Consider the following 9,797-nt stretch of genomic DNA (forward strand, 5'->3'; position numbering starts at 1 on the left):
CTACACGATCACATGGTATATGATACTTGGGTGCTCGCTCAGTGATCGTTTCGACGATATTGCTTCATCGCATCGTTGTCATTTAAACGATCATTTAAGATTTGTGTTTTGCATTGCATGCTGCACGTTCGCGTACCTCATGCTTCATCACATGGTAAAAGGTACACGATCATTGCTAAACGATCATTTAGCTCTGGAAGCATTGGTAAATGATTAAGTAAAGCGTTTACTCTTTCATGTAGGCGATCACTTGGAGTTTGGTACACGATCAGTGAAGACGCGGACTTCGATCGAACGATTCAAGACTCAATTCACCTGTGTGAACTAGAGACTCTTTGCTTTTGTATAGTTAGCTTTTAGTTTTGAGGATTTGAGGCAAATTATCCTAGTTCATCAACTTTTTTTTGATATACATGAGATGTATGTAGTTTATATGGCATAGTGTATGACATATAGATTTGAAACCCGTCTGAGGTCGTACAATTATTCATGCATCATGTATTATAAGTGTTATAATATGGCATGATGAAATTACAAGAGAGCATGCACATGCATCATGAAATATAAGAGTTATATTTATGCATGGATTAAGCATATTCATGCATCATCTTTATATTATAAGCGTTACAGTATAAGGGTGAATGGAAGCATGTGTGCTTGGTTCATTGTTCATTTGTATAAGTGTTATATAAAAATAGCAATGAATGAACAATGCATGGAGCATGATACTTAGACTATTTGTAATTTTTATGAATGCCTTGTATGTGTTTACTTCGCGTTATGGATGGTTTTAGTTGTTTCTGGTTATAAGTGTTATAATAGAAATTAGAACTAAAATCGATAAGAAAGAGTTGCATGTGAACTTAGGCGAACTCATGTTTTAAAAGGGTTTTAAAATTGGATTGAAATAGACCTAAGTTCAAGGTTCTAATGGGATTAGCAAAAGTTTAATCTTTTTAAATCGGTTTAATAGGATTAAATTGATTGGCATAAAAGATTAAAATTGTGTTAAATCTATCTATAAGGGACCTTTTGTCTAAGACGAGTTCTGTCTAGGCTGGAGTACTTAAGCTGATGGAAACGGAACACCACTGTCTGGGAACCTACCTGGAAAGGTGAATTAGATAGATTTTCTGCAAGCATGCGACAATTGGTCAAAAACTCCGTTAAAGAGTTTAATGGATGATGATCAAAAGTTGTTCAACTATCCAAGGTAAATGTTAGTCTTGGACAAACCTAAAAAGTCACTTAGTTAAAATTCTTAGCCGTGTTTTTTCTAAGTAAACTAAACCCTTGAATCTACCAACACTAACGTGGACAACACATCCTCTTCTTCTCCATCTCAAATATTTCCTTCCCAAGAGCCATCATTCTCCTTTTCGATATCTAATCCTCTAACTTAAAACATCATCCCTAATATTTCACCAAACATATCCCCAGCCTCTCATCCTTCATCTTTATCCCAACAACTTTCTGTTATACCTTTACTAACTCAAAGAACATTAAGAACTATGACCTCCTTGTTACTTACAAGATTATCATTGTAGCATAGCCATTAACTCCCCTCTTCCAACTTCATCCACACGATATCCTCTTCACTCAACCCTTTCTTATGACCACATTTCATCCACCTTTCACACCTTTTCCATCACTATTTCATCCCACTATGAACCTTAATTTTACCATCAAGCCATACCTTATGACCATTGGAGGGAACCAATGCAGCTTAAACTTCAAGCCATGGAAGATAACAACACTTGGGATGTTGTTCCTTTGCCTTCACCAAAGCATAATATTGGAAGCAAATGTGTTAAGATCAAACGCCATGTGGATGGATCTATTAAAAGGTATAAGGCTCGATTAGTCGCTAAGGGGTATACTCAACAGGAGGGTTGAGTTTCATAAATACTTTTTCTCCTGTGGCAAAGTTAGTAATTGGACGTATTCTTTTTGCATTAGCTGTCACATACAATTGGCCTTCATTTCAACTTGATGTGAATAATGTCTGCCTCTATGGAAACTTATTTGAAGAGGTATACATGGATTTTTCACCTGGTTACAAACCTTTAAACATTACTTCTCAGAATGGAAAACTTATGTGTCGATTGAAGAAATCTATTTATGGACTTAAGGAGTGTCTCGCCAATGGTTTGCTAAGTTCTTTGATGTCTTAGTTTTTCTTGGTTTTAGACAATCTAAGGCTGATTATTCATTGTTTATTCAAGGTTCAGTTAACGTTGCTTTTCTGGTGTATGTTTATGATATTGTAATAATAGGAGCTAATGTGTAGCTTATTGAAGAGCTTAAACAGTTGCTAAATGACAAATTTAAGTTAAAAGATCTTGGCCAATTGAAATATTTCTTGGGACTTGAGTTAGCTCACTTATCCAAAGGCATTTCCATTTCACAACGACATTACACTCTTTAGATCTTAGAAGATGCTAGCATCCTTGGTGCAAAACCCATTAATGCTCCCATGGATCCCATTATCAAACTAAAGAATTCGGACCAAGATTTACTTGAAGATCTGTCATCTTACAGAAGATTAATTGGGAGATTCTTATATCATCAATGACGTTATGATATCTAACCTCAATCGTCCATTTCGATTCGAAGGAGCAAACTTCAAGCGGTGGAAGCAAAAGATGTTGTTCTTTCTCACCGTCAAGAAAGTTGCCGAAACTTGTACCAGAGCTAAGCCGATCGTCCCTTTAGAAGAACCAACTGAATAATAGATAAAAGAAGCTATTGACTGGGAGGGGAAAGACTTTCTTTGTAAGAATTTTATTTTAAATGGTTTGATTGATGATTTGTATGACTACTACAGTACAATGAAGACAGAGAATGTGGTCTGGGATTCCCTGCAAAAAAAGTATTGACACCAAGGAGGCCAAGTCAAAGAAATATGTTATTAGCCATTATCTCAAGTTCCAGATGACGGATGAAAAATTCGTGGAGGCCCAATCCCATGAACTCTAGAAGATAGCCCATGAGATTACTGAAGGTATGCCTCTAGACGAACAATTCCAAGTTGCTATTATTATTGCTAAACTGCCCCTTTTGTGGAAAGAGTTTAAGAACACTTTGAGGCATAAAACCAAGAAGTTCTCCTTGGAAAGTCTTATTACCCAGCTAAGGATCGAGGAAGAAGCTCAGAAGCAGGAGCAGAGGGAGGAGGTGAACGCAGTACCTAAGAAACCCGCCTTTCTATGGTAAAACCTGAACAAAAATATAAGAGGACAAAGAGGAAAGGTCAGAACCGTGGCTCCAGCAACCAGAACCAACAGAAAAAACAGAAGCCCCCTTCAGGAGAAACGATACAGTTCCTCTGCTTTAATTGTAATAAACCTGGGCACATGGCTAGGAACTGTAGGAACAGGCGTCGTCCTGCTGGTCAGGCGAACCTGACAAAAGAACCGATAGTCGCCATGAGTACAGAAGTAAATGTGATCAGTGGTTGTCAAGGGTGGTGGATAGACACTGGTGCTACGCGCCATGTCTATCACAACCTTAGTCTATTTAAAACTTATACTGAAACTAAGGATAAGAATATTTTGTTGGGAGATCACCACTCCACGAAAGTTGCTGGAACCAGCGAGGTTGAACTGAAGTTTACCTCTGGGAAAACCCTCACGTTGAAGAACGTTCTGCACACTTTGGAGATAAGAAAGAATTTGGTTTCGGGTTATCTCCTCTACAAAGACGTTACTCAAACTATAGGGGCAAAGCTATATACCCTTACCAAAAATAATGTATTTGTAGGGAAAGGGTATACAACTGAGTTAATATTCAAATTAAATTTAGACATTAATAAAATGAAATCTTTTGTGTATATGCTGTGTTCTATGAATATTTGGCAGGCTAGACTCTGTCATGTGAATAAGAATTTAATTAGTAACATGATTAGGCTGGAAATGATACCTAAGTTATCCACTAATGATTTTGATAAATGCGAGTATTGTAGTCAGGCTAAAATTACTAAAACTCCGCATAAATATGTACTTAGGAATTCTGAGCCTTTAGATTTGATTCATTTTGATGTTTGTGAATTTGATGGCATCTTGACTAGGAACAGTAAAAGATATTTCATTACCTTTATTACGACTGCTCTGATTTTACTTTTATATACTTACTGAAAAACAAAAGTGATGCTTTTGTTGCTTTCAAACTTTTTATTTCTGAAATAGAGAATCAGTTTAATAGAAAGGTTAAAAGACTTCATAGTGATAGGAGAACCGAGTACGACTCGGACAGTTTTAATGAGTTCTTTAACTCACATGGAATAATACACGAAAAGACCGCAACTTATTCTTCTAAAATGAACAGAAAAGCCGAAATGAAAAATAGAATTTCAGGTGAGCTAGTAATTGCTATTTTACTTAGTTCAGGAGCCGCGTCTTATTGGTGGGATGGAATCATCCTTATCGTATGTTATGTTCTAAATAGAATCCCCAAAATCTAAAAACAAAACTTCACCTTACGAAATTCTCAAGAATAAGAAACCAAACTTGTCCTACTTTAGAACATGGCGTTGTCTAGCCTTTGTAAGGATTCCAGACCCAAAAAGGAGAAAGTTGGCTAGTAGAGCTTACGAGTGTGTCTTTATAGGTTTTTCCTTAAATAGTAAAGCCTACAGGTTCTATGATTTAGTGAACCAAGTGATCATTGAGTCAAATGATGCCGACTTCTTTGAAGATAGATTTCCTTTTAAATCAAGTAATAGTGGGGGCTCTAGATCAAGTTGTATAACCCTAGTTAGAAATCCTAACCCTAGAGAGGAAACTGAATCAGAACCTAGAAGAAGCAAAAGAGCTAGAATCGCCAAAGATTTCATAAATGACTTCCTGACCTACAATGTAGAAGAAGACCCTAAAGATCTGAGAGCTGCCCTGTCCTCAGTAGATGCCAACCTATGGCAAGAAGTTATAAATGATGAGATGGACTCACTTGAGTCAAATAAGTCTTGGCACTTATTAGATCTACCCCCAAGCTGTAAGGAAATATGGTGCAAATGGATCTTAAGGTGGAAACTTAGACCTGATAGGACTGTCGATAAATTTAAAGCCAGGTTAGTAGGAAAGGGCTTTAGACGAAGAGAAAACGTAGATTTCTTTGATACCTTCTCCCCTGTCACTAGAATTACCTCAATCCGTGTCTTATTCTCTCTCATGCCCTTTATAACCTTTAGTACATCAGATGAATTTAAAGAATGCTTTCCTAAATGGTGAATTTGAAGAAGAGATTTACATGGAACAACCTGAAGGTTTTGTTGTCCATGGTCAAGAAAGTAAGGTGTGTAAATTAGACAAATCTCTCTATGGACTAAAACAAGCTCCTAAGCAATGGCATGAAAAATTTGACAACCTTATCCTATCTAAAGGCTTCAAGGTCAATGAAAGTGACAAATCAACTATAAGTTTGATAATAACCTCTGCACTATCTTGTGTCTATATGAAGATGATTTATTGATCTTTGGGTCGAGCTTGCACGTCATAAATGATGTAAAATCAATATTGAGTGCAAACTTTGACATGAAAGACTTAGGAGAAGCTAGTGTAATCTTAGGCATAAAAGTAAATAGGTCTGAAAAGGAAATTTTTTTGGATCAGTCTCACTATATAGAAAAAATTCTAAAGAAATATAATTACTTTGAGTGTAAACCAGCCTGTACTTCTTATGACCCTAGTGTCAAGTTGTTCAAGAACACTGGTGACAATGTCAATCAATCTGAGTATGCGAGCATCATAGGCAGTCTTAGATACGCTACTGACTGCACTAGGCCTAACATAGCTTATGCTGTAGGATTACTTTGCAGGTTTACAAACAGACCTAGTAAAGAGCATTGGAATGCTTAGAAAGAGTAATGAGATACTTGAAGAAAACCCAAAACCTAAGATTACATTATCAAAAATTTCCCGCTATCCTAGAAAGGTTCAGCAATGCTGATTGGAACTCTCTTTCGAATGATTCAAAGGCTACAAGTGGCTATATCTTCAATATAGGTGGCAGAGTTGTCTCTTGGAAGTCCAAGAAACAGACTATTGTAGCCCAATCTACAATGGAGTCAGAAATGATAGCACTAGCGACAGCTAGTGAAGAAGCAAGCTGGCTTAGATATCTGCTATAAGAGATTCCTTTATGGGAAAAGCCAGTACCAGCTATATTGATCCATTGCGATAGTACTACAACAATCATAAAAGTTTAGAATCGTTACTACAACAGAAAGAGACGTCAAATACGTCGTACATACAGAACCATTGAGAGTATCTCATTACTGGTGTAGTTAGAGTGAATCACATACAGACTGATGAAAATTTGGCAGATCCTTTGACGAAAGGATTGGCCAGAGAAAAGGTTTTCAGAACCTCTGAAAGGATAGGACTCATGCCTATAGAAAGTTGAATCACAGTGAGGAAACCCCAACCTATAGGCTGAAGATCCCAAGAAACAGGTTCAATGGGTAATAACTAATCACGAGTGATATATAGTGAATCATGCTAAGCCAAACACAAAGTTCCATTCCTATGACTTAAAGTCTGAGCATGATATCTTGAAGCGTAAGAAAGGTTGAACTCAGTTCTTAATGAGATCTATACTTGATGACAAGTGGGGTACCTAGCTACAGGAGTACTCTTGATAGACTCATCTATGTGAATGTGGAAATGAGGGCCGCTTCCTATGGAGTTTTTAGGTAAACTCTCTAGAGCATTCACTAAACCGGGATACACATGCTAGGCCTTAAAGCACGGGCTTTCGTACTACACCCTAATGACACTCTGTGTGAGATGCTGTTAGAGATAGAGTTTCAAAACAAGGGTACTCTAGTATATTCTGAATCATCTACACTATGTAAAGGTTAAGTCGTAAGACACCTTTGCTTTATGCACAGTGTTGTATAGACTGAAACTGCTCGATGAAAAACTTTTCTCTCCTCCTTTTTTTGTTAAATTTCCAAGTGGGGATTGTTGGGTGAAAATTTAACTTTCAAAAAAGAAGGAACCAACCTTTTGGTTGGAGAATCCCACATTGGAAAATTTGGGATTGGAAGCCTCCCCTATGTACTCCAATCTTCAGCTATGGGTTTGGGCCCCAAAGAGTACCCATGTTTTGGAGGGAGTAAGGAGATAAGACAAATATGGGTTTGGTGACGTCCACACGCATGCCCGCTGCCGCCTCCGTCAAGTCGGGCGAGGCGCGTGTGTGATTATTAATTTTTAATAAAAATATTTATTATTTTATTTATTTTTTTTACTTTTATTTTTTTCTTTTAACCGAGAAAGAAAGAAGAAAAAAAGGAAAAGGTCCTCCTGTTCGCACTTTGTCCACTCCGTTTGCTTTCTTCAGCTTCGTCCGTACACAAGCGTTTCATCCGCGCACGTTTTGAGGCTCACCGCATTTTTCTTCTCCCTATCATTTCACGCTGAAGGCCTATAAAAGGCGTGGCCTTCAGTAGTTCGAAAATACAATTCATTCTTTAGTTCATTTCATTTTCCTCTCCTCTTCCATTTTAGTTTTTCGAGCAATGTGTGTGTTCCGATTGGTAACCGTGCATTTCCGATCGGGTTTCTTTTGGCGGTTTTATCCTAGAGACGACGTGAAAATTTTCAGACCTACTTACACACTTTGGCAGAGCCGCGAAACGTCTTAAAGAGAGCGAGCTTCGCGACTCAGCCTATAACAAGTTTCTGTTTTGTAGGTTTTGCTCTTTGTGTAATCGTTTACTGTTTTTTTTCAGGGTCCTGCCATTTCCAACAGCCCACATTCCATGAAGCACCACTCTGTTTTCCTCTGCCATTGATAATGCTTGTCTTTTTTGGCTCTTGAGTTGAAATTATAGTTATTCTTGTCTGTGGGGCCTTTCATCCAAATTTCCAAAGGCTCGATGTGGATGTGCTTTGAAAATTAGTTTTAAAAGTTAGACCCATTCTACAAGCAACATCCCCAGTCAAAGATGGAGTACTACTTCTCTATCATTTTAAAATTTTCATACTCATCACTATATTTTAACTCTTATACCATTTAAGTCAATTTTTTTTTCTTCATTTTTATGATTAAGTAGAATGATGAGTCATGACCTATATATTGGATAATAATAGTAAAATTTAGGATGTCAGAAAGTATAGTTGTTATTGTTATAATATGAAAATTATGAATTTATCACACTTATTGTTATCATTACGGTTATCATTACCATTTACCCCTAAATAGTAATAGTGACAGTAATAGTAAATGTAACATATTCATAATTCTAAATAAACGTGATAAAAAATAATCAAATTACCTTTGTAATTATGATCCATTATGATTGATCTATGAATAGAATTTCAATACAATTACACAGATTAGTAAACGTAACTTTAAATCATTCGTAGAACTTTCCTTTTGTAGGCCACCTAATTCATCATCTAAATTGATCATCTGTGGATCAATTTTAATATGTCCAAGAAAAACAGTAAAAGCTCATTAAAGGGGAAAAAAAAAATAACAATACAATCAATCTTATCATTGAAGATCATATAGTGAAACACAGATACAATTAACTGAGACAAAATTTAGGTTTATAATTTATCTTGTATTCATGTGAAGGCAAAGATGGGACTGTAGCATTAAGCAGAAGCAGGGGAGTGTAGAAATCTTTGCCTGATGATGTGAAGAAGCCCCAAAACCTTTTCTTTGGGAGGAGCTCCCTCTGCAATAGGATGCTCTATTAATCTATTCAACCATGAGAACAAAATTGGGATCTCTTCTTCTTCCACAATTTTCATTCCAAAAAACTCTTGGTAAATCATGTACCTTCCAAGCACTGCCAACATCCCTATGTCTAAATATCCAAGTTCGTCTCCATTCACAAATGGACTTTCCTCTGCTAGCAAACTCTTCAACCCCTGTTCTTCAACAACTTTCAGCTTCTCTTTCACGTCTTTAATGGCTTTCTCTTGTGCTTCCCCGTCTGTCTTCATTGCTAAAAGTAGACCATCAAACAACTGCACCAAGTCTTTTAGAATTTTTCGTAACAATATAACTCAAACTAGCAATTACATAAAATATATATGTACCTGATTCTGAACGAAATCAGCCCAGAATCGAATCTGGGCTCGTTTGTAGGGATGTTGAGGTAGAAGGGAAGGGCCATTATTCTTCCAAACTTCCTCTATGTACTCAAAAATTACAGCTGATTCACAAATGGGTCTTCCATTGTGGACGAGTACAGGAACTTTCTTGTAAACAGAATTGAATTTGAGAAGGTCCGGACTTTTGTTCTGGAGATCTTCTTCGACATATTCAAAAGGGATGCCTTTGATTTTGAGGGCGAGTTCGACCCTCTTCACAAAAGGACTAGCCCACAATCCATAAAGTACCACTCTGTTTTCCTCAGTCATATCTTAATCTTCTCTCTAGTTGAATGAAATAGATGAAGAATGTTTAAGGTTGTTAATGTTGTGTTATGGAGGTGGCTTTAAGAATTCTTCGAAATTTTAGATGGTGTCTCCTTGTTTCGTATTCCGCACGGCAGCTCCTCCAAAGTCAAGGAAAGTAGAGCCATTTCGCTAGAAATGGAGGTTTTCTTCCCATCTTAATTAAAATATCTCATTTTAATCCACTACTTAAATCACGGCTATCTGTTAGATTATATAAGATTAAATTTATTTTTATGCTTAACTTTTTTTATCAATCGATAATTTAAGATAATATTAATATACATGGATTGAAGAAGTCCTATGTTCAAGTTCTAAGGTAGTAAAGTTCTCTTATGTTCATTCTCAATTCTGGCCAACATTATTCCAAGTTGGGAATTG

The 9,797-nt window shown here is 36.7% G+C and overlaps 1 protein-coding gene across 1 annotated transcript; it reads right to left on the bottom strand.

Moving 5' to 3' along the window:
• Positions 1 to 8,389: 8,389 nt before the first annotated feature.
• LOC120084205 (glutathione S-transferase U9-like) lies at positions 8,390 to 9,538 on the bottom strand. The gene is made up of 2 exons (XM_039040100.1): positions 9,057 to 9,538; positions 8,390 to 8,984 (listed from the first exon to the last, which is right to left on the bottom strand). Exons 1-2 carry the CDS (start codon positions 9,378 to 9,380, stop codon positions 8,607 to 8,609), a joined length of 702 nt encoding a protein of 233 aa, XP_038896028.1. The 5' UTR covers positions 9,381 to 9,538; the 3' UTR covers positions 8,390 to 8,606.
• Positions 9,539 to 9,797: the final 259 nt, after the last annotated feature.

Source organism: Benincasa hispida, chromosome 8 (assembly GCF_009727055.1).
Source record: "Benincasa hispida cultivar B227 chromosome 8, ASM972705v1, whole genome shotgun sequence".
In the NCBI taxonomy this organism is placed as follows: domain Eukaryota; kingdom Viridiplantae; phylum Streptophyta; class Magnoliopsida; order Cucurbitales; family Cucurbitaceae; genus Benincasa; species Benincasa hispida.

What these genes read in the sequence shown, in the direction of transcription:
- LOC120084205 (XM_039040100.1), bottom strand. Translation starts at nt 9,380, where the DNA reads ATGACTGAGGAAAACAGAGTGGTACTTTATGGATTGTGGGCTAGTCCT. An exon ending in CTGATTTCGTTCAGAATCAG is followed by an intron (nt 8,985 to 9,056) that starts GTACATATATAT and finishes GACTTGGTGCAG; the next exon opens with TTGTTTGATGGTCTACTTTT.